Below are 25559 nucleotides of genomic sequence, written 5' to 3' on the forward strand. Positions count from 1 at the left end.
TTGGACACGTGATGAGCAGCAAAAAAAAAAAAAATGTTCTGAGAATCCTGAGAATCTCAAACATTGCTCGTTCACTCTTCCCTAACCCCCCCCCTCTCTTTCTCTCTGTTCTTTTCCCTCCTTGTTAGAGGTACGGATCGTTCTTTCCAGAGGTCTGAATCAATTGCCCATAGAAGGCTTTTGAAATTAGGCCAAGGGGCAAAAGTCGCCCATCCCTGATGTAGGTGCTCATAGAACCATGGAACTGACAATCCTTTCCCCCATGACACCACACTGCTATTGCAACTGATGCTCTGGGTTACAACAAGGGCTTTAAACTCATGGATATCTGTTCAGAAAGATTATGTAACGGCAAGCGGGACTGTCCCAATAGATTATCTGCACACAAATGCACATGTGGTGGACATTTGCCTTCAGCAAATGCATCCAGTGCTGGGTTACGTGAACAGCAACGTACTTGCCCTGCTCTTCTCTGCTTGTGTATCGGACCTTCTGTCAACGTATCGGCCTCCCTTCCACGCCTCCACCTACCCCGACATTCAGCGCCTTGCGTGAGCACAGCAGAGAGCAGAATTTGTCCCACTCTGCTCATCACCACATTATCGCTCTGCTCACATAACTGCGATGTGCTAACAGGACACAAGACAGGAGGACTCTCTTCGGTAACAAATTAAAATCACTTGCCAGATATATACATGGCATTTCAGCTGACTTCCTCCCACATCCCTTTGCAGGGAATGAAAACTAAGAAACAATTCGCTCAAGCCCATCAGAGTGATTCGGGGACCAAGATTGCATTTGTTGAAATGGCTTTTCTGGGTGAATAGTCCATTTAACTGTATGAGCCTTGGTGGTATCCTAGAGGTATCGTTGGCCATGGTATGTGCATGTCTTGGTCTGTTGGAGAAAGGACAACAAACTCTCATTAGGGTGTAGAGGGTCGGCATAGCTGGGTAGCTGTCAAAGGCCCACACCCCGACAGGGTCCCACTGAAAAGAGCCCCCCAACTCGCTCTTCTCCTCACCATTGCAACTTGCCTGCTTATCTACCTCTCACTCTGGCACAGACTGTGGTGGTGGCATTCAAGAGGCAGCTGGACAACCATCTGTCAGGGATGCTTTAGGGTGGATTCCTGCATTGAGCAGGGGGTTGGACTCGATGGCCTTGTAGGCCCCTTCCAACTCTGAAATTCTGTGATTCTAAGGAGAAGCAGTAGATGCAACCATCTGCTTGCACATTGATTGTCAAGGAAGCATGTGGTAGCAATGATGAGAAAAGATAGGAGCAGCAAGAGCCGCTGGTGACAACGGTGGTGAGCAGGCAATCTCACTGAGGGAAGGGACCCACCGAAGGGGCCCTCCAAGAGCCAGGGCTCGCACTGATGGTGGTCGCATGCATGTCTTTTGTTCTGAGACGCCCAGCTGAGCCACTCTATCTTCACTGAAGGGAGGACCAACCAACTGTGCAATCTCAAATAGGGATGCTAGAGAAATCCACAAGGGAATCAAATGCATTCAGATTCCTATGAATTGGGCCCATGGATTCCAGAACAGGCTGCCTTTTCCCAAGTTACATGGATTCCATGGATTTACAGACCAGGTTTTTCCCCCACCCTGGAATTCTATGCAAATGTAGTAATAGAAAAGTAAGTAAGTAATGGCCAAAAATGTGCATTTCTCCCCCATAGGCTAAAGCACAAAACTGTACATCTGGGGGGGGGGGGATTTGTGCATTTTGCGGGATTTTTGAATTTGTGCAAATGTAGGAAATTGGAAACAATCTGATTTTGCTAATGAGCTGACGACAGAACGAAAGGCACCTGACAGTCCACGAAACACAGACGCAATAGATTTTAGAAAAGCCGTAGATCCCTTTCCCCAACTTTAGTGTCGGCACGGCGTCAAGAACATTGTTGGGGCTGGTGTTTGTGGCCTCACATTATCCCTCGTTGAACATCCTAGGCTGGATCCAGACTGGGTCATACCAAAAGCAGGCCCATGGAAATGAATGTGACTTAAGTGTGCCAGGACTCACTCGAGTCCCATGGATGTCAATGGGTCTGCTCTATGCATAACGAAGTCTGGCTGTGACCCACTATGGAGAGGAGACATTGGCTTCACTGTTGCCCACCTGATGATGAAGCTCAGTTGCGGCTGCAGGCAGAGGGGGCTTCCTTTTGGTTTCCCAGTTCCAGGGGAGCCTCATGGAGATCCCCCTTGCATTATATAGTGACCCAAGGATGGGGATCAAGGCAGAGAAACATCTACTGGATTGTGAACTGGCCAAAATAATGTACCTGAGTAAAGAACTTCCTGCCTCTAAGGGAGGGATGTTGAACCTCAGGCCCTTGGGGTCCCAATCCATCCCTCCATGGTTCCCCAGCTGGCTATGTCCCTCTCCTCTAGCCTCACTCCCTTTCCCCTAACTGCTGATTTTTGGTGATTTCCACCGTTTACACCATTTCCCCCCATTCTTAAAAGGTTGTCTCCTAAGGCTTAGTTACTGGCAGTGAGAGCTGATGTTTTTAGTATTTCGGCCCCTCCCCCCTTTTTCCTTTGGCCCTGCCCATTGCTGGGACATGCGCCTCCCCAAGAACTACTCCAAATCCAGCCCTCCAGCCAAAAAATGTTCAACACCCTTGCACTGCGGGCGGCACTTCTGCCAGTGAGGTGCAGCATCGTCTCCCATTCTAGCACAAGTCACGGGCAGGCGCCGTGCAGTTTGTAGCATCAGAGCTGAAACGGCAGAGGGGGTTCTCTCAAACGAACTCAGCGCCCCCAGAGAAACAAGGATTACTGCTGCACATGCCTTCGGAGATGCAGAAATGTCTCCTCCAGCCAGGCAGCTTCTAAAATAAAGATTAGACTGAAATTCCCCACCAGTATCCTAGGAAACTGAGAACAAGCCTAATCAGTGCCGGCGTCATCTGAGTCCAGATTAATCATTATGTTAAACATGCTTTGGCGTCAGGCCCTAGCCAAGTAAGAATCTGGGCTGCAGAGTAGTATAATGTCCCCAACACAGATTTCCCTGGATGTCCATCATCCTAGGAAGCCATTCCCCAGGCGTCCTCTCCTTCTGAGGTTACACGGGTGGTGAGTGGGGAACGATTCTCCCCTTTTGTGGTGCCACATTTGCAGAATCCTTCCCCACCGGGAGACCCACCTGGAGCCGAGTCTTCTACCCTGCTGGCATCGGGTGAAGACCTTTCGATTCAGCCAGGCTTCTAAATAATTTCCAAGCTCTGCTTTTAATATTTCTCGGATTTATTTATTTTTTTAATCTGCTGCTGCTCTTTTCTGATTGGTACCCCCAGGAACAGCTCAGTGAGGACCAAGCACGCCCAGTGGGCACAGGGTGCTGAGAATTTTGTAAGATTCCATTTAGCGATCATGGCTAGGAGCCAGTGATAGACTTATTCTTTATGAATATATCTACCGCTGAAGAAGGTGGAGAAGGAGAAGACCACTGAGCATGGTGTGGGTTTTTTTATGGCTCTTTGACAAGGTGCCATCATTGGGTCAAACCCAACCCTACATTCTCCACCCAAAAAGAGCAGCAGAAACCTACCTCCCCAAGCTAATCTGCAAACACACCCACCCACAATGCCTACACTTCTGAATTCAAGTCTGATGCCCTGGCACCCAATACCTTGTGAGAGCTGTTGTATTCAGAGTTTGCTTCCACACAAACAAGAGTGATGTCTGTGACAGCCGTAACTGAAATGTCAAGATGGGTGAAGGACTTTATTGTCCAGAAATGATGAAGTTAACTAACTCTGTACCAATCCTTTGCAGCGTTAACACACTACGTTATCTCACTGCCCATTAGCAAGGGCTATATGAGCACGTATTTGGACAGATGAATGGCACAGTCTTTATACTGATGTAGTCAAAGGCAGAGAGCATCAGTGCAAATTCGATGTAGATGTGTTTCGTGGTAACTTCCATGAGTATGTAAGCCAGGGGCTGGAGTAACTTAAGGCTGCTTTGCTTATGGGATGTATGGACCATAACCATGTGAAATAGTTTAACCTGGCACTGGGGTGTTTTTTTCTCTTCATTTTTTAAAATAATGGAGGCTAAATGTGGGAGACACAATCAAGATCATTCATTCTGGGGCACACATATGTGGGAGGCAAGAAGCAGGTAGCAAAACTAGAAAGATCTTGGAATTGTTGTAGATCACAAGCTGAATATGAGCCAACAGTGCGATATGGCCGCAAGAAAGGCAAATGCTATTTTGGGCTGCATTAATAGAAGTATAGCTTCCAAATCACGTGAGGTACTGGTTCCTCTCTATTCAACCCTGGTTAGTCCTCATCTAGAGTATTGCGTCCAGTTCTGGGCTCCACAATTCAAGAAGGACGCAGACAAGCTGGAGCGTGTTCAGAGGAGGGCAACCAGGATGATCAGGGGTCTGGAAACAAAGCCCTATGAAGAGAGACTGAAAGAACTGGGCATGTTTAGCCTGGAGAAGAGAAGATTGAGGGGAGACATGAGAGCACTCTTCAAATACTTAAAAGGTTGTCACACAGAGGAGGGCCAGGATCTCTTCTCGATCCTCCCAGAGTGCAGAACACGGAATAATGGGCTCAAGTTAAAGGAAGCCAGATTCCAGCTGGACATCAGGAAAAACTTCCTGACTGTTAGAGCAGTAAGACAATGGAATCAGTTACCTAGGGAGGTTGTGGGCTCTCCCACACTAGAGGCCTTCAAGAGGCAGCTGGACAACCATCTGTCAGGGATGCTTTAGGGTGGATTCCTGCATTGAGTAGGGGGTTAGACTCGATGGCCTTGTAGGCCTCTTCCAACTCTGCTATTCTATGATTCTATGATTCTATGAAATGTGTGATGAAAGAGAGAAGGTGAGAAAGGGTGAAATATCTGTAGCACAGGTGTGTGTGGGGGGGAATCTCTCCATTGCACCAAGATAGGGTTGGGATGTTGTAGGTGCACCCTGCACTTCAGTGCCTACTTTGAGCAGTAGCAGGGGAGTAGATAGTCTTCAAGCCCCCTTCCAATTTTAGGATTGTGGGGAATTGAAATGGCAGCTAAACGCAGCCACTTATGGCTGCTCCAAGCTACCCTGGGATTTTTGAAATAGGACATAAGAAGAGCCATGCTGGATTCGACCAAAGATCTATGTAGTCCAGTATTCTGTTCATACAGTAGTCAACCAGGTGTTCATCAGGAACCTTGATCATGGCAGGACAGGCATCAGCAATGGGCACACCTGGGCGCTGAGCCCCCAGGAGCATCCCAGAGATGCTAGAAGCTGTCATGACCCTACACTCACCAGAAGCTCATGCTCACACTGCTCCATTTTACTATTGATCTCCCATCCACCCCATTCACTGACTGATGTTTGGTGTGATGGAGGCAGTTTCCTGTGTTGGCCAATCTGTGTCTTCTCCAGCATGCTCTCTCTCCATCCTCAGCTACCTCTTAACTCCTGGCTTCCCATCTTCTGCACCTTCCCATTCTTTACAGCAGGGGTGAAGCATAGACCCCCATCTTTGGCTTTGTTTGAAAGTTGATGTCCAGGTGGCCACCCAACACTTCTGACCAAAGATGCTGCCAAGGTTCCCAGTGCCTCCAGAAGGGGCACTGATAGCCATCATTCATTTGCATAAGCTAATTCGTTTAAATTGCATTCATTTCATGATTCGTTTGGGTTTGCTAATTTAAATAGCCCATTAAGTGGCACGGAGGTTAAGCTTTGGAAGATAACAAAACGGCAGCTGCAGCAAATTTATCAATGGGACATACTTTGAGATCCTGCCTTAGGGATGCCTTCCCATATGACCCATAACCGCCTCCCCTCCTGTTTCCGACCATCAATCTGTGGACAGATCGTGAGCAAGTTCATTCTGAAGTCACACGGAATGTGGCCTTCTCAGTTTGGGTTCCAAGGTTGTTGTTGTTGTTGTTTTAAAAACAACAACAACCCCATACTGGTTTCTTTCAAGCAGGGGTGAGCAATCTTTTGGGGAATGAAGGCCACCTTCCCATTTGGGAAACTGACCAGGGCTGTATACTGCTGGCAGGAGGGAGAAAGGAAGTCAAAGTAATCTGCTTTCTATGGCCAGTCAGATGTCCACTGGGAAGCCATTTGCTGCTCTGCCTCAGACAGCAAAAGGCTTGGGCCAGCCTTGCCTGCCTGAGTACTAAAGTCTGCAGGAAAGGGCCTTTTTAGGGTGTTATTTGTCAGCCACGCATGAAAGAACTGTCTCCTGTATTGCCCCCCTCCCAAACTTTGGAAAATGCTCCCTCCACAATCATGGACTTTCCTCCTGGAACCAAACCCATCGTATCAAAGGGCTAAATTTGTTTTCCTGATATGTTTCTTCGTATCGAGTGTCTGGACATAAGGTACTCACTTCCTCTTACTTTCCCATCAGACTTTTTGGGAGAAAATGCAAATAGACTAAGAGGGGAAGGGGGAATTTCCACTTCAAAGAACTTCCTAGCTATTCATCAGAGCCATGTATGACATGGGGGGAGGGAGGGAGAGGTGAGCATTGGAGCTTTTCTGGATGGCACTTATGATGTATCGATACTTATGTATATCTATACATTTTATGGAAATTGGCCACCCATTGACCATAAATGGATTATGGTCTTCATTTCCTGATTTGATCGACTGAGATCACACATTCTAAGGGTGCAGACAGTACATCCCATTAAGTCCCATTCATCCCACAGGGGAACAAGATCCATAGAAAGGGCCTTTTTCAAACTTCCTTCTATTCATTATTTGACAACTGGGGAGCAATATCTTCCTCATAAAGGTGAGTCTGCTGCTGCTTAATTTGCAATCACTTTGGTGCCAGGTCAAAACTTCTCTGTTTGCTCAAGCATTTTAAGTTGGTTAATTTGTCTTTTCATATCGTTCCTGCCTTAAAATGCTGTTTTATCATTGCATTTTACTGGTTTTATTGCATTTTGTAGTTGCAGGGACATTTTTATTATGTTTATTGTTCACCACTCTGATATCTTTATATAGCATTGTGCTGTTCATTTATTACATTTATAGCTCACTTTTCTTCCATCACTGAGGACAATGCTGTGAAATTACAGTTGCCAGGTTGACTCCCAGGTATTGACTAAGCTCAGACCTGCCTGGCTTCAGCAAAATTGCTGGATTATGTATGCCTTCCACCCTGGTGCCCTCCAGATGTTTTGACTACAGCTCCCAGCATTCATGACCATTGGTTGTGTTGGCTCAGGCAGATGAGAACTATAGTTCACAACCTCTGGGCAGCACCAGGCTGGTGACCTTACCATTGGCTTGATGGACTCAGGGATGCCCAATGTACGCATTTTACAGTTGAGGAACTGAGGCTGAGAGATCATGACTTGCCAAAACATTGAATCCATGAGAGAAGTGAACACCTTGTCGGATCCATGCTTGATTTTCTATCCTCTGGAGAGTTAGCAGAAGAAGAGCAAAACCAATAGATAACCAATGCATGGACTGATTTTGTTGAGGTAGTCAAAGCAGGCAGTCAATAAAGAACAACCTGATTTGATGCTGGATTTATTTATTTATGATAGCCAAGGTACTCATAGCCAGCCAATTGGACTAGTCCTCCTGTGGCCATCAATAATGGAGAGTTGGAGTAGCATAGTAGTGGAGAGAAATAAGCTATGAATGAGGAAGGCTCCTGTTCAAATCTCATCTCACTCATGAACTCACTAGGGGCTCATCTACACCAAGCAAGATGTTCCACTACGAAAGCGGTATATAAAAGGTGGGAGCCACACTACTCCTTTATGGCGGTATTGAAGTGTACTGACAACTGTTGGGGCCTGTTGACACACACCACATACCGCTTTCATAGTATTATATCCTGCTTGGTGTAGACATGTCATGGGCCCCAACAGTTGTCAGTGCGCTTCAGTACCACTCTAAAGCAGTAGTGTAGATCTTGCAGTGCATTTCAATACCGCTATAAAGCAGTAGTGTGGCTCCTGCAGTGCACTTCAATACCACCATAAAGCAGTAGTGTAGATCCTGCAGTGCACTTCAATACCGCCATAAAGCAGTAATGTAGATCCTGCAGCGCACTTCAATACTGCTATAAAGCAGTAGTGTAGATCCTGCAATGCACTTCAATACCGCTATAAAGCAGTAGTGTGACTCCTGTCTTTTATATACCGCTTTCATACCACTTTCGTAGTGGAATATCCTGCTTGGTGTAGATGAGCCCAAGGTGGCCTTTCCCAGTTTCACACACCCCATCTGTAATATAGGGGATAATAATGTTGTAATATAGGGGATAATACTGCTGACTTATCGTACAGGGTTGTTGTAAGGATTGCAACTAGATAATACATGAAAAGTGCTTTGAGGACTTGAAAGAGCTATGCTAATGTTAAAGAGTTGTGGCATTATTATCTGGCATGTTGCCGAAATGGGTCCAATGAACTCATCTAGTAAAGATTTGTGAAGAGGGGAAGCAACACTCCGTTTCCTTTAACAATGGCTTGGCTGTCTTTTATTCATTTTTTGGAAGAGACATTGATCTGAATGCTGACACTAGTGTCTCTTCTAATCTGTAATGCAACTTTGATAGCCTGATATATTTCTGTGTAATTGCTTTGCTGGTGATTCGTTCTTTATTTGAAACCTCATTAAAGAACAACAACAACATTGTATACAACCAGGAGTGGAGAAAGATGGTGAACGAAGTGGGCTGACAGCCTATTTGGTAGCACAAGGCTGAGATGTTGAATCTTCAGGTCCTCTCTCAAGATCCATTTCCGCCTTGGCCTTTTTCTTGTCTAATGCTGTAGTTCAATGGACGTGGCTACCTGGGAGTGAGCACCATTCAACTCAGAGGGTCTTGCTTCACAGTAAATGTACATAGGATTGTGTTCCATGCCTCTTTCTTTCTTTCCTTCCATTCCATTTATATATATATATATATTATCCCTATCAGCTCCATTCTTTTGAGGGCCCAAAGGGCCTCTACATTCAGTGAGTGAATGTAGCCACTGTTGGTCCTCTTTGGCCCTTTCTACACCATCATTTTTTGGAGGGATCATCCCGGGATGATGATGATGATGATGATGATGATGATGATGATGATGATGTTAATAATAATAATAATAATTTATTTATTACCCGCCTCTCCCTCTGGATCGAGGCCGGGAACAACACCAAATAAAATATAATACATAAAATTAGTTAAAAGAGCATGTAAAACCAATATGACGCATAGGGGATCCCGAGATCAGTTCCCCGGTCTCAGTTATCCCAGTTTTACGTGCGGTCCTGGGATGATCCCGAGGACCGCGGGAGGCGTGGGTGCCCATCCCGGCGAGTAGTGGGTGTCATCAGAGGGAAGGAGCCAGGACAGGGGGGAGTCCAGGGCCATCGGGGGTGGGGTGGGGAGCAGGGGTGGGTTTTGGGTTTTTTTTTAACCTTTTAATTAAATTTGTCGCTTTAAAAAAAATGGCGACCGTGACAGGCACGATGCCCATGATGTTGCATGGCCTGTTTAGACTGAGGGCAACGGTTCCAGAAGAAGGTAAGTCTGGGATCGCCCCCCTCTCCCTCTCTCTACACCTGTTGGTGTAGAAAGGGCCTTCCTATACCTGCTATTGCTTCTCATTGTCACCAGCTACTGTTGGTCCTCAACCTCTTTCTCATCATTGCCACCCCTGACAAGCAGAAAGCCAATGAGAAGGTTGGCATTGGCATCTACTGCTGGACCTTCTCACCTCCTTCATTGCCTGGACCAGAGCAGCAGGCAGGTGAACATGCAGGTTGCAATGGTGAAGAGGAAAAGTAACTCCAGGGAAGGGGGGGAGGCTGTTGTCAGTGGGGGCCCTGTTGCGGTGTGGGGTGATGCCCAAAAGTGCCTACACTTGATGTCAATCCTGCTACCAACCTCCCCCAGTGTAGCCCAAAACACTTTCCAGGTGTTTTGGGGTACAACTTTCATGAGTTACAGCCAACATGGCCAATGTTCAGGGATGATGGAAGCTGTCGTCCAAAGCATCTGGAGGGCATAATCAAGGCAGGCTAATCTGTCCTGTGAGTAGCCTGGGGCAAGGAACTAATTTCTCATATTGATTTTGAAACCACTCTATGTAAGTATTAAGGCTGGCGATAAAATAAGACATAATTATGATTAAGTCCAGGGAGAGGCAGATTTGTGCATTAGACAGAAGAGGCTGGAACACGCCGTCCCATAACCACGGTTGAGACGGTTACCTCTGCACCAGCTCATAGCTGAGCAAAGGATAAATGTAAGAACTGGGATGCATTTGAATCAAATAGCACAGAAGCTTTGATTTCCTTTCGGGGGAAAGTGGCCTCTAGAGGCAGGAAGATGTATCTGTATAGGAACATAAGAGGAACCCTACTGGATCAAGCCAAAAGAAGGTGGCCATGTCTTCTACGTTACAGTCTTCAATTTGAAGGGCTGTCAGGGGACAGTCCTCTATTTGAGGGTGTCTTCTCATTTGAAGGGCAATGTGTTTCAAGTCCCGTTTAAATATGAAAATAATAATAATTTAAAAATACCAAGGCAGAACAGGGGCCTTAAAGTCGCCCATCAGTAGTTAGCACTCAGACGGGTTCCCCCATAAAGTAAAGAGTATATCTCTTTAAATTATAGTGATTATTTTAACATTTGCATCTCTTCGTACATATCAGCATTTCCAGTTTTCATGCAAATCAGTGTCCTCTTCTTTGATGATGCATTCCCTCTTTTTGGGCGATGTAGGAGTGGCCACCATTCTGTTTCTTATGACCAGTCAGATGTCCACTGGGAAGCCTACAAGCACAGTATGAGGACGAGAGCCTCCAACTGCTAGGGTTCCCCAGCACCTAGTGCTCTCTGAACCTGGAGGTAACATATAGCCATCGAGACCATTGTCTCGGAAGATAAGACCATGGCCTTATCTTCCATGAATGTGTTCACTCTATTATTATTATTATTATTATTATTATTTATTTATATAGCACCATCGATGTACATGGTGCTGTACAGATAACACAGTAAATAGCGCAGTGGTTCCCAACTGGGGGTCCATGGACCCCAGGGGGTCCACGTAACCCACCCAGGGGGTCCGTGGCACCATTCACATATTCACCATTCATTTCTGGAGTCCACCGATAATGAATTCCTACCAGAAGTAAAATATAACATCACTGAGCACCTGCATGATTTAGCGACTAGCTTCAGAGATTACTTCCCTGCATCTAATCCTGAAAACTCATGGATAAGGAATCCTCTTGAATGTGGTGATGTACAACTAACAACTCTATCTGCGGAAGAGCAAGATGCACTTGTTGACGTGACTTGTGATGGTTCATTGAAATCATTTTTCAAGGAATATAGACTGGACCAATTCTGGGTGAAGGTTTTTCCTGATTATAAGAAGTTTAGTGAAAAAGCTTTGAAACATCTGGTTCCCTTTTGTTCCATATATCTTTGTGAGCAAACATTTTTGACATTTTGTTATATGAAGAACAAGCATAGAAATTGGCTGGACATTGATCCAGATTTGAGATTAAAAGTAGGAAATATTGAACCGGATGTGGAAGGGATTGTTCGGGTCAAAAAGAGGCATGATTTCTCCCATCACATTTAGGTTTAGTAGCTGCTAGACATGTCATAATTTGTTCAATTGTAAACTAGACGTTAGTAAAATTAAATTCATCTTTTTATTCCTAACTAAATCATTGTCATTTTTGCATGGTAATATCACAAATACCGCAAATTTTATGGTCTGTTTTTTAGTATAGCTAAAATACTTTGCTTATTAGGGGCTACCCCTTATTTTCTCCAAAAAATTGCTTCGTACAGGTAACTACCATAGAGATAACAAAAAAATTCAAAAGGAGGGGGTCCATGGCTTGGCATTTGAAACACAAGGGGTCTGCAGTACGTAGCTAATTGGGGACCACTGCTCTAGAGCAAGAATGGCCATTGATAGCCATCTTCTCCATGAACGTGCCTACTCTGCAACCAGTGGGGCTGGCTGGGACTCAGACTGGGACTCAGAAGACCTGGGTTCTAGTCCTCACATGGCCATGGAAACCCACTGAATGACTTTGGGCCAGTCACAGACTCTCAGCCCAACCCACCTCACAGGGTTGTTGTTGTTGTTGTGAGGATAAAATGGAGAGGAGGAGGATTATATACACCACTTTGGGTTCCTTGGAGGAAAAAAGGCAGGATATAAATGCAACAACAACAACAATAATAACAACTGATGGGGGCCCATTTAAGCCAATTTAGACTCTTTACAAGAGGGGGAGAAGCCCAATGTAATTATAACTACATCATTATTATTATTAATAATAATAATAATAATAATAATAATAATAATAATAATAATATCACAGATAAATTTCAAAGCAACCTGCTTTGCTGCACTATTTATCTAACCTCGGTTGCCACCTCCCCACCCTCATACCATCTGCCGATCCCCAAAGCACCCGAAATTCTTTCTCTCTCCTGCGCCTGCCCTTCCTTTCCTTTTTCAAAACAAACAACCAGAGCTCTCCCACCCCTTGCGAGGCACATCCTTTCTTTGGCGTTCTAAATGTGACCTTTCCCAGAATCTGGATTTGGGGGTTGTGTGTGTGAGAGGGGGGGGAGAGGGGGTGGTGGAGGAGTCGGGGAGGGATGTGTTTGTGTACTCCAAAGTCCACTCTACTCATCCAAGGCCCCGATCCGTCTCTGGTGCTTTAGTGGTGGATACAGGGCTTAGCTACGTCTGCGTGTGTGTGTGTGAGAGAGAGAGAGAGAGAGAGAGAGAGACGGGGGGCGGGGGGGATATTTCTTCCCCCCAGCAGCCAGCTGCACTTTCCTTGGCAAGGCTGTTCCCCACGCCCACCCCTCCCCCCATCGCTGCCAGTGGCTGACACTGTGATGTATTCAGCAGCACAGCCAGCCCTGTGTGTGCCTGTGTGTGCGTGTGCGAGCGGCCTTGTGTGTGTGTGTGTGTGTGTGTGTGTGCGTGTGTGTGCGCGCGCGCGCGCCTCTCTCTCTCTCTCTCTCTCTCTCTCTCTCTCCCCGCGTGTGTGTGTTCCTATGTCCCTGTGCCTCCTCCCTGTCTCCGAAGAGCGGCACTGGCAGCCGAAGGAACTGGGGACCATGCAGCTGCCTCAGCTCGTGGTCCCCCCCGCCTGCCGGATGCCCCTCGTCTGGATGCCTGCCGGCTCCAAGCTCCTCTGCATCGAGGTAGGACCGGAGCAACCCCCCCACTCCCACCCCGCGCGCCCGTCTCTCCGCTCTCCCGTACCCTGCCTTTGTCTGCCTCTTTTGTGGCCTTTGTCTGGAATCACGCTGAGAGCCGGCCGAGCCCACCCCACGCCCCGCGCCCCCGCCGAACCCCAGAGCGGTCTATCCCTGGAGGCCCCCTGCCCTGCCGCCTGGCATAGGACCAGCCAGATGGCACAGCCCTCCCCTAGAGGACCATACCCAATGGGGGGGGGTAAGGCTTGAATTGGGAGGATGGCATCTAATGAGTTGGGGATCTCTGGGGGACCTACGGAACGGGGGGGGGCGGTGACCCATACATCTAGGAACATCGGCTGTCGTGGGGGAGAGTTGTCTTTTCTCTGTGTTGGGGTGGAGCTCTGTTTCTGGCATGGGGGAAGGGAGATGCCAGCTTGTAGAGATCAAAGAGCATGCCCCCCCCCGGGGAGATTATCCAGCTGTGTTGTGGGGGGGGGCACATGCCTCCTTAGATCTGTAGCCAAGGGGACGGTTGTGTCTGATGCCTGGGCGAGACGCGTGCTGTGCCATCTTTGGGTGTTTTCTGGCACGGATGTGGAAATTGAGAGTGGAGAGCAAAAGCTGGCGGCTTCTGCTTTTGGGGAGGGGGGGGTCGATCGAGCAGCCGTCCCCGTGCCTTGTGTTTGGCCGGTGGCTGGCATAGGAGAACAACCCCCCCCCCCCGAGTGTGGGTGTGGCCAGTGCCAGTTCTATAGGAAGCATCAAAATGGAGTGCAGAGACCCGAGTCGCCAGAAGATAGGCGTGCGCAGCACATATCTTTAGGGTGTGTTCCTAGGGAAGCCCCCTTAAAGACCCCAATTGGATCGGTGGGGCTGGGAAAGCACGCTCTTTAGGGCCTACAGAAAATGGGTATTTTTCCCCGCCATGCTAAGGGTGGTTGCCATTAACATGGCAGGAGGAAATGTACACTTTCCGGAGGCTCCGGCACACCCCATATGCACGCCTATGCATCAGAAGTCGGGTTGCCCACCTTGGGCTCCAAGCTTTCCTAGACACACCTTTACCCATCTGTCTGTTCACCTCTGCCTAGGGGCACCTTCCAGATCCCACACCCTACACTCCCCAAAGAGAGGAGGACACAGAAGATAAAGCCAGGAGTGAAGGTGTGGGTGAAGGTGGCGGGAGAATGCCAGCCAGGAAATGAATGGACCAAAACAGGAAATCCCGCCCCCACACCTAAACTCTGGCAGAGGGCGTGTTTGTGTGGGGACATCCATAGCCAGGAGGAACTGTGCGAACACGAACTAGGGATGAGTGACAATGGAGAAGCGGGGAATCATGTCCTTTGCTGGAAATCTTTTTCCTGTACAGTTTTTACTTAACCACTCCTTTGCTTCTTGTCCTCCATGTATGTCAGTGCCATGCTACCCATAAAAGCTGGGGAGGGGGGCAGTTGTGCAGCTCTAGATCATGCCCCCCCCCAATTTTAGCCTCCCCTATTCTTATATTTTAGTGAAACCCAAACCAGTGCCAAGTGACACAATTTCACACACAGGAACATAAGGAACCTGCCTTATGTGGTGTCACACCTTTGGTCCAACTAGCCCAGTGTTGTCGACACTGACTGGCAGCAGCTATCCAGGGATTCAGCAAGGATTTTTTTTCCTCCTAGCCCTATATGGAGATACTGGGGGTCGAACTTGGGACCTTCTGTATACAAGACATGTACTGTATGGCCTCTCCCATCGGTTCACTTTTTAATATATATATGAATGTAAATACAATTTTATTTGATCGGTTTGTTTTTGTTGGTCTGATGAATCTGCCTTAGGTCACCCTGGTTCCCAACTTATGGTACTCATGAAAGTCACTGCAAATTTAATTTGGACTGATGCTCGCCGCCGTTTCTATGTCCTCAACCTGAAGACGACGCTGTACATTTGTCCAAGTATTGCCCAGAAAAGCAATGAGCTGGACAGCGATTGCTAATGGGCAGTGACATTACATAGCCCATAACTTTGTAAAGGTTTAGTATGAGAGTTTGTTCCATGTTTCTCGAACAATCGCTTCTTCAGTTTATCATCGTGTCAAGTTTTGGATATGTCTGTCATGGGCATCACATGTGTGTGTGTGTGTGTGTGTGTGTGTAAGTCAACCAACTTTGAATACAACAGCTCCTGCAAGACACACGCACACACAGAGAGAGTTTTCATTAGTGCCAAATGCGGACCGGTGCTGGGAGATCAGAGTCAGATTCTGAACTAGAGGTATTCTTTTAGTGAGGATCAGCCCAGGAAGGAGGGGTTCTTGCATGAGCGTAGGATTTGGGAATGGAAGGAAGAGGCCTAGGGGTGGTGTCCTGCCAAGTGAAAAATTAAAACCAAACACTGGGTTAGATAGCTTGGGGAAAAAAAGGATAAGGTGTGAATCTGATTTTGAGTTTCTCTCTTGCTTGTGTGCTTCTTGGTGGATGTGGCCTCCATTTTTTACTTTTAAAAAAAGGGACTATATGAAACCCTGGTGGATGGCTCTATCTCTGTCTCTTCACCATGACAGCTAAGTGAAACCTCCAAGTCCAGAGACAGTGTGCCTTGAATGCCAGTTGCTGAGTGCCCACAAAAGAGAGTTGTGAGTAACTGCCTTTCCTAGAGGCAGTAAGAAGGGTTACTCTTGTGGCAAACGGATTGTTGAGGTGGGCAGAAACTTTGTTGAGGAGTCAAGCCAGGTTCTTCTTGCATTCTTATCTCCAGCCGCTGTCCTTGGAGATAAGAGAGACACAGCTTGGGGGAAAGTGTGGATTGGTTTGGCCATCATTTCCCCCTCCACTCCACCATCTTCCATTGCCACAAATCCACCCTTGGATTGTACTGGTGTGGTTCCTTGCTTTCTCTCTCCATCTTAGACCAAGGCTCTCAAGCAGAGTGGTGGGAGCATGAACTCTGGATGAGTCAAAGTGACAGGAAACAAGGGATGGAGAGGGGAAATGACTGCTATAACCAAACTAGCACCATCTTCCCACCTTTCTCCAGGGCCGGCATCATGGGTCGGCGTGGTCGGGCACCTGCCAAGGGCCCACATCCCAGCAGGGGCCCAACCCCTGGAGCCAATGCTCCTCTTCACCACTGCAACCTGCTTGTTCACCTGCCTCTCACTCTGGTCCAGACAATGGTGGTGGCAAGAAGGAGAACCTGCCTGCTTGCTCACTGGCAATGATGAGAAAGAGGAGGAGAAGCAGTGGTGGTGAGAAGGTAGACTCACTGAAGGAGGGGGCCCATTGAGGGAGTCTTGCTCCCGGGCCCAGGAGCCAGCACTGTCTTCCTCCAGCGGGCTCCTGAATGAAGGTGAACAATGTGAGCACGGCTAGGTTCCATTCAGGAGAAGGAGGAGTCAAGTGACAGCAGAGTGGAAAGGGGAAAACACAGCCCTGAGCAATCTGCTCCCTTCCTAAACCATCCCTGGATTTTGTGCAACCAGATCAAAAGCTTCTGGAAACATTGATCTTCAGCTCCTATCCTTGTCCAGGTGAAAAAACAAAACAAAACAGGCCAGGTCTTTATTTAGGTGGTCAAAAACTGATGCACAAATACAGGTCGGGCAACACCGGAGTTGAGAGCAGTACATGCAAAATGGATCTAGGCCTTTTAGTAGACCACAAGCAAAACATGAGTCAGCAGCGTGATGCCGCAGCTGAAAGGGCTAATGCAATTCTGGGCAGCAGCCACAGAATGGTAGTATCCAGATGATGAGATTTAATGGACCTACTCTTTTCTAATTTGGTCTGACTTCACTTGAGTACCAAGTCCAGGACACTGTCATTTAAGAAAGGCATCTTAAACACAGAGCCAGTATGGTGTAATGGTTAGAGTGTTGGACGGGGACTCTAGTTCCCATTTGGCCATGAAGCTTCACTGGGTGACTTTGGGCCAGTCACTGACTCTCAGCCTAACCTACCTCACAGGGTTTTAGTGAGGATAAAATTGAGAGGAGGAGGAGGATTATGTCAATTACATTGAGTTCTTTGTAAGAAGAAAAAAGATGGAATAATAATAATAATAACAACAACAACAACAACAACAACAACAACAACAATAACAACCTGAAACGTATGCAGAGAAGGTAGATGAAGATGGTGAGAAAATCTGAGACCATGTCTGAGGGAAAAGTTGGGGATATGTACGCTAGGGAAGAAGCAATGAAGAGGCAATGCAATGGCCATCTTGAAGTCTTTGGAGGCTGTCACATAGATGATGGAGCAAATTTATTCTCTGCTGCTGCTGCAGGGGATCGGTCTCGAACCATCCGGTTCAACTGACAAGAAAACAGTCTCTGACTCAACATTCGGAAGAACTTCCCGATGGCGCGAGCTGTTTGACGACAGACCCGCCGGCCTCTGAAAGTGATGCCCTCTCTTTCGTTAGAGGCTTTTCAGCAGAGGCTGGGGGCGGGGTGGCATTTCTTAGGGATGCTTAGCAGGGCTGGTGTCCGGGTCGGCACGGCAGTGCCCCTGGCACGGGCCCTCACTCCAGCAGGTCCCCCCTGACAAAAGCCCCCTGGAGTGCCAAATTTCATTTTGAATTTCGGGGGCCATATTCCAGTAGTGTGGGGTGGGGGGGAAGCCAAAATACCAGCATATTTTACCTTCAAGATGTTCCTTCCAGGAACTGAGCTTTACGAGGGCCGTTTCAACCTTTCCGAATGGGGGAACAGCAGCACAAAAGCCAGCCCTGTGGGGGTCCCAGTTGGGGCCCTCCGGGGTCCGCAGATGGCCACATTCCCTTCCTACGGCCCCACGCACTTTCCTAATCACCAATTATTTGGTGTTTTTCCATCCATTCTAAAAGGTTGCAATGCCCCTTCCGATGTTTTTTTTTTAAAAAAACTGAAAATGCGGCTGGTCCCTCGAGGAAGGCTTCCTGAAATAAAGATGTCTTCAACACGCGCAAGAAACAATGCAGGGATTTCCAGAGAAAGGGGGCCACCACAGTGAAGACTCTTCTCCAGTTGGGCCATAGGTTCGTGCGGAGCATTCCCTGTGATAAGAGATAAGGGCAGGTTGATAAGAGAGAGCATTAAGCTAAAATGTGCCAGTATTCTTGGTATTTGGGCTTGAGCCCTGTGTGCCATCGAATGCGCGCCCCAAATGCTTCTTTGAAATGGAATCCAGGCCTCAGGTGGCGAGAAGTTCTGCACCCCTGGTGTAAGGTATAAAGCGAGTGAATAGGGTTTCTGCTGAGGAGGATGCAAGGTCTTTGCTCTGCTCCACCTTGAGAAGGTGGCTGTTGGCTGGGTGCATACAGACGGCATGGCTTTGACTGCATCCCCTAGGGATAGCCTGCATCTGGCCATGTTAACTTGAGAAGTGAGGAGGAAGAAGAAGATGGAGATAGTAAAAATAACCACTCCTTCATGCCGGAGGAGGTGAGAAATCACAACTCTCCTAGCCTCGAATTTGCCTCTCGCTTGGGCGTTTTGCTCCCTGAAATAACCAAGTTGTTATACCCATAGTGATATTTTCTTTGTTTCTAAGCAAAACGTGAGGCCAATGTGTAGACATCCCAGTTTGGTTTCTGAGCGTTGTTTAGAGGAGAGCTTCCCCTGAAGGAGCCGCGTATGTTGTTGTTGTTGTTGTTGTTGTTATTATTTGTTACCCACCTCTCCCTCTGAATCAAGGCGGGGTACAACACAAATAAAAACATCATATAACTAATTAAAATATTTAAAACTAATACATTATTAAAAGCAGCACATTATTAAAAGTCAAATTTAAAATTCAACTGGGTAGGCCTGCCGGAAGAGATCAGTCTTTATAGCTTTCTTAAATTCCGGAAGACTGTTAAGTTGACGAATCTCTCCCGGCAAGCCATTCCACAAACTGGGAGCCGCAGAAGAAAAGTTCCTCTGGGTAATAGTTGTCAGCCTTGTTTTTGCTGGCTGGAGTAAATTCTTCCCAGAGGACCTGAGTGTGCGGGGAGGATTGTACGGGAGAAGGCGATCCCGCAGGTAGCCTGGACCCAAACCATGTAGAGCTTTAAAGGTGATAACCAATACTTTATACTTCACCGGGAAACTAATTGGCAGCCAGTGAAGGGATTTTAAGACTGGTGTAATGTGGTCACCCCTAGGTGTACCGGTGACGAACCTGACTGCCATATTTTGAACTAGTTGAAGTTTCCAGACTAGGCACAAAGGTAGCCCTATGTAGAGTGCATTGCAGAAGTCAAGCCTTGAAGGTACTTATGCATCATTGTGTGACCTTGTATGGAGGCTGGCGGGTTGTATGGAGGCACTCCGGGTTTCCATCAGAACCACTCAGAACTCTCAAGCTTCACACCCTAGATAGCTCCTTTAGAGTTCTGGCTGGTTTGAGCTGAAACGGGAGCGGATTCACTACCCTATGAACCCCAGAGACACCAGCCTACACTGGTATGATGTCTCTGTGGCTGATTTTCTATGGCATGTTTAGATTAGGTTATTTCCTCCACACACACACACCCCTGCCATCTACAGTGATGCCATCCACGATGGAGTGTCGGCTCCAGGTTTTGGTGGGCCCTTGGACAAGACACCCTGCATGGGCTTCCTCCTTTGAATTTACCTTTTCAGTGCCATTGATTGCTCCACATCCCTCTCATTATTGCTGCCACCTGCTTTCTTGGCAGGCAGATTGCCGGTGAGCAAAGTAGACGGCGGCATCTGCTGCTCCTCCTTCTCCCACCAGGATTGTCTGGGACAAAGCAAGAAGCAGGAGAACAAGAAGGCTGCAATGGCGAAGAAGAAAAGCAATTCCAGGAGGCTCTTGTCTTTCTTCATGCAAAGTCTGGTGTGTGTGTGTGTGTGTGTGTGTGTGTGTGTGTGTGTGTTTTGCATGCTAGTAACTTCTGTGGGCTTATTTACAAGGTTGTTCTGAAAACCAAAGGGGAGCATGACTTGGCTAAAATGGAAGAGATTCAGGGGTGGGATTTGTGGGTTTCTTTAACAATGCCCTACTTTTCCTTTGCCCTCTCAAAAGCAGAAAGGCCAAAGCTCATGTGTATATTTTGACTGCTCACCATTAACAAATGGAACTATAAATTAAATTTCTTGGGTGTGTGATGGATGCCAATATTTATTTATTTATTTATTACATTTTTATACCGCCCAATAGCCGAAGCTCTCTTGGCCGAAGCCAAGGCATAGTTAGTCACCTTCCTAACAATGAACACATGAGCAGGAAAAATCAGATGGTACTTTTTTGCTGAGCTGTAGGTCGGCAGACACATATTCAAATGTTTGGGGGTTAGTTTGTTTTTAAAGCAGGCACATAAAGGACTGTCATAGGGAAGGCAATGCTACTTGTCAACATGCGGGAATTGTTTTTATATAAGTAAGTATCAAATTTGGAGGTGGGAAGAAAGTAGATATCCAATTGTTTTTGGTTTCCAACTCCCATAAAAAAGAGAGCCAGCCAGGAAGAGCCAGCCAGAAAAGATAAGAGCATGGAGAAGAAGCAGCCTGGGGAAGGTTAAGTGCAGCTAGGGCAGGGGAGCCTGCATTTTGTAACTTTTAATGCCTCTGTATCACTCAGCTCTATTGACTAAACGCCTTTATTTGTAATTTGGTTGTTTTAATATACTAGTAACTGTTGTGTTAAACCTCAAGTGTCTGGTGTGCAAATCATCCCGCGTCTACAGCCTAAAGCCCATGTTTCTGGGAAGGGGAAGGTAAAAGAAGCAGGTGGGACTCCTAAGGAGGCAAGAGATCCTTAGGGAGTTGCTCAGGGGGCCCAGGACACAGGAGGAACCTTAACAGTCACTAACATGAGACCTAGAAACTTCTAAAAATATATCTAAAAAGAACATTGAGAATATTAGAATTCTCACCAAGCCGTGCTTGCTTTTCTTATATAGTAGGTTTCCCAGCACTAGGGAAAGCTGCAGGTTTTCCCAAGCTGAAGTCCAGGTATGAGATTAATGTCTACCTGGATAGTTTCGCATGGCCTGAATGGAACCACAATATCTCTGTCTTTTAAAAGAGGAGTTGGACAAAAGCACTGATACCCATTGGGGCTGGTTGGATGGAGGACAGGGCAGGTGTTCAATATTCTACTGAGATTGCCAGAGGACAGGAGAAGATCCTATGTGGCACTCAGCACTGGTTGTGGGGGGAGATCTCTCTACCACAAGTGAGTCAGGGGCAGGTGGAGGGTCACTACCTTACTTGCCCTCAATCTAGAACTGCCTCCGGGCAAAAGGTAGCTTGGGATCTACTGGTAGATCTTCAGGAGATTTGCTGTAGATCAGCAAGGGTTTCTGACTCTCAGTGGTTTAACAGTTCCGTGAACAAATTAGCCTCCCAATTAGGCTGCCAACATCAAGGAAGCCTGGGGGAAAACAGGAGTAGATTTGTGTGTGAAACAATTTGTGTGCAAGCTCTGGTTCTAAAAAGAACTTATTCCTGGGCTGAGCCAATGCTCAGAGCTGCTATGTGCTTCAGTTCTATGCCTGCCTTCCTGAGCCACTTTTTTGCACCTGGCTCTGGTTGCTGGACCTCGGGGTTGTAGTGAAAAGAAAGTAAATCGCACATGCCTAATGTCTGCCCAGCTCTGCTTTAATATACATCTAAACCTATACAAATGCATATGCACATGCAATGGGCAAACCAAAGTTCTTGGTTAAAACCTGCAAAGCCCCTGAACATCTTGGTTCAGAGATATATTTCTTAAACCAACCCACCCATTAAGCAAACTTCATGGTCAACTTAAGTCAGCACTAGAGAGATAACACACACACACGCCCCTCCACACACACACGCACACACACGCACACCTGCATGATGTCCAGCCTCAATTCCTCAGAGAAGGATGCAGAGGGAGAGGAGGCTTTATCAAATAACCCATCACCTGCTACTCTGAGAATTTGCAGGCTGGAGGACAAGGCTCAGAGGGTGAAAAAAAACCATGCAGTCCCCCCTCCCCCTGCACTCCCATTCAGAGGAACCTGCAGCTGCACCCAAGCAGACAGTTCCTCGAAAGGGGTGAGGTTATCAGCTGGTCCAAAACTGCCAGCCTTCAGAAGGCCTCTGCACGTTGCTGAGACAACCGCTTTTCTTGAGTAAGTTCCAGCCCATACCTGCCACAGTGATCTGTCCAGGGTACTGAAAGGCCTGGCTTATTAGATGAGACCTTGTCTCACTGGAGATTATGTTACCAGAGGTGATCTGGCCCTTGCAGTGCCACAGCTGCAATCCACTCCCCCATGGGAACCCTAAACTGAGTAAGGACAGGACCCTACCCCACCCACGAAGATTAGAATTCACATTCACCCAATGAAATTGATGGGCAGTAGATTGAGGACAGTCCAAAGAAAGGACTACTTCACACAGGGCACAATTAATGGATAGAATTCATTGCTATGGGATGTGGCAGGGCTAGTGGTTTAGCTGGCTTTAAAGAGGGAGTAGAGGAATGCATGAAGGACAAGGCTAGCAAAGGCTCTTAGCTACAGGGGCTCAATGATGTCTCTATGTTCAGAAATGGTATACATCTGAATATCAGTTGCTAGAAAGTCAGCAGTGGGGAAGAGGTGTCGTCTTCATGCCCTGCCTGTGGGCTTCCTGGAAGTATTGGCTTGAACACTGCTGAGGACAGGATGCTGGGTCCAGGGCCAGCTCTCTTCTGAGGGGCAGGGTGAAATCCCCACTTCATGCAGCAGATCCAGATGGGAGGCACATTGGGTACACCACCTGCTGCTGGGAGACCCATCCACTGCCTTCTGTCACCAGACCCAGGCCGATGCCTTGCTCTGAGGACTCCTCAGAGTGAGGCTTGAGGGTGGGTGGGTGCTCCAGAGCTATGCTGGCTGCTTTGCCGTGTTCCCTATTTTACAGAGGTCAGTCCTCTGTTTTCAGGGGCAAGGAACTTGCAGCCCTCCATATGCTGTTGGACAGTAGCTCCCATCATCCCTGACCATTGGCCATGTTAGGTGGGACTGATGGGAGCTGGAGTCCAAGAACATCTGGAAAGTTCCTCACCCCGGGTCTATTTAAAGGGCTGACAGAGGGCATTCCTCTATTTGAAGGCATCCTCTGTTTGAAGAGCTGTCCTGTCAAATTCCAATGCAAAGATAAAGTACCAAAAGTAGCCGGGGACAACAGTGGCCTTGAAGGTGCCACTCCACAGTTAGCACCAGGATAGCAGACTAAGTAGGCCGAGATGCAGGTTTCCCCAACTCTGGTGAGAGGGATTATATATCAATTTAAATTAGAGTGACTGTGGTTAAATTTTGCATCAATACACATAAATTAGCTTAAGCACATTTGATGCAAATCTCCATCCTCCTCTGCTCACTTTTTTTTTTTTTTTGGCGAGATGTAAGTGGCCAACCTATGAGCTGGCATACCGGCTTAAGGCATAGGCTTATGCTCTGAACCTGGTGTGTTCCAAATTCTGTACTGATAGTTCACCATTCAGAAGAACCACTGTGTGGTGATCACATGAATGGACGCTGAACGAGTCCTTCCAACCCAAAGCCTCACTTTGCCTGGAACAGTCACTCCTCCAGGAGAAGTGGGGGGCTGCAGGCCCATCTAGACCCCCCCCTTTTGAGGAACTGGTTGTGGACAATTGCATTGAGAATAAAGCCATTAGCTGTTCTCTCCCCTTCCCTGGTCTTGGGCGCTGTCTTCCCATTTAGACATGGCAAAGGTCAACCCAAAGAATTTCATCAACGCCACTCAGGGGCTCCCATCGTCCCTATTTACTGTTTCTAACTGTGTTTCGATTCCTTCCCCTGCTGCCTGGGACATCTCTGCCCTGGGACCACCACGATGGTCCAAGCAACCCATTTAGTTTTTTGTCCCTCTGCATTCCCCTCCACTCGGTCCCAACTCCATGCTAGCAGAGACAGCTATTAATAGAGCCGTGGATTTATCGAGAGAGGCAAGCTGACTGCAGTGTTCCCCTCGCGCGCAAGAGAGAGAGAGAGAGCCCCGAGCGAAGGCAGCATTTCACTGGGCAGCAGCCGAGTGCACATGGCCCCGCTGCCAGGGGGGCAGGGGGCAGTGGGATGTGGCCAGCATGCTTAGGAGAGCCTAAGAGGGTGACAAGATAACGGCGTCGGTTTCAAGAAAACACAGGATCACTGGAGAAAAGCGCAGGAGAAGTGGAGAAAGGGCCAGAGGTCAGTGCTAGAAGCAAAAGGGTCTCAGCATTTTGGGTTGCTTCTCTGGGGTTCTGGATGGTTCAGACTGAAACCCGGATGGATTCACAGCACCACTAAAATCAGAGCCACCAGCCTCCACTGGAGGGGTGTACAGCAGCGCCCCATCCCACCCCGCCTTGCTCCAGACGTCTCAGATTTTGTAAGGCCAGGGACCTATCGGCTCTATTGCCCACCCCTACGCTAAGCAATCCTAGGCCGCTTCTGGCATCCACTGAAATTGCCGTGCTTCTTGGGTGGCACTAGAATTCACATGCAAACCTCGCTCTCTGATCACTCCTAGGCAGGATCAAAGCCCATCGTCCTCGCCGCCATTCTTTAGCTGTCACCATCGTAAGTTGTTTGCATGGGGCCTGAGCACTACTAGCCCGGCAACAACCATTTGCAGTCAGCGGCATCCCCCACCCAGTAAATTGACAGCACTCTTTTTGCCCTGAGGAACGGCAGTGGGCAAGGACAAACTTAAAAGCCATATGTAGAACGGCTTGCTAAAAATAGAATCAGACCCGGTAAAACAGCTTGAATTTGCCATGTGTCGGGGCTGGGCTGATCTGGGAGCATGTACGGCTTTGGCCCTTTGTGCTTGGATGGGGCGGCAGGACTGGAGTCTAGGGTCCAGTAGGCAGGGACTTCTCCCTATTCACCCAGCAGGATGGGTGGCCAGAGTCTTCTTCAGCCTCTTAGTGCCTGCTTAATGCCGATATCAGGCATCCCTCTTCCCTGCCAGGCTTGCAGAGGGCTATGAAACCTATATATATTTACAGGCCTAAGTGGCTCCACTGGCTTCCGTTCTTGGCCCTTGAGGTTGCTAATTAGAGCCCAGCATGCCATAGCACAGGGGGAGGCAACCTGTTGCCCTAGAGACAGATGTGGCCCTCGGCTAAATTTCTCAACCTCTCTGCAAGTGATCAGTTCAGACCTCTGGCAAGAGCAATCTCTCCTTCCCCCAGCGGCCTCCTGGGTGGGCTGGGGGGTGGGGAGAGAGAAAGGTGGGGTGGCAAAGAGAGAGAGTGAAGTGAGAGGGGAAGCCAGAAGGAGAGAAGGGGAGAGGGGGGGATGCCAGAAAAGAGGGGGGATCCAGAACAGGGGAAGAAGGAGGAAGAGGAGAAGGAGAGGGAGAAGGGGAAGGAGAAGAAGGATAGGGGGGGGATGCCAG

General features: G+C 47.9%; 1 protein-coding gene across 5 annotated transcripts in view; it reads left to right on the top strand.

Annotated features, from left to right (window-relative positions):
- Positions 1-25559, top strand: part of CELF6 (CUGBP Elav-like family member 6) — a 141435-nt gene that overhangs the window by 52278 nt on the left and 63598 nt on the right. For 2 of the 5 annotated variants that reach the window (XM_063142247.1, XM_063142248.1), the window contains exon 1: positions 13061-13210. The exons of the other annotated variants lie outside the window; for them this stretch is intronic. In XM_063142247.1, coding sequence (XP_062998317.1) covers positions 13061-13210 — 150 coding nt within the window. Of the gene's footprint in view, positions 1-13060; positions 13211-25559 lie in introns of those variants that run through there. 5 annotated transcript variants of the gene reach the window in all.

This window comes from Elgaria multicarinata, chromosome 16, assembly GCF_023053635.1.
Source record: "Elgaria multicarinata webbii isolate HBS135686 ecotype San Diego chromosome 16, rElgMul1.1.pri, whole genome shotgun sequence".
Taxonomy (NCBI): Eukaryota; Metazoa; Chordata; class Lepidosauria; order Squamata; family Anguidae; genus Elgaria; species Elgaria multicarinata.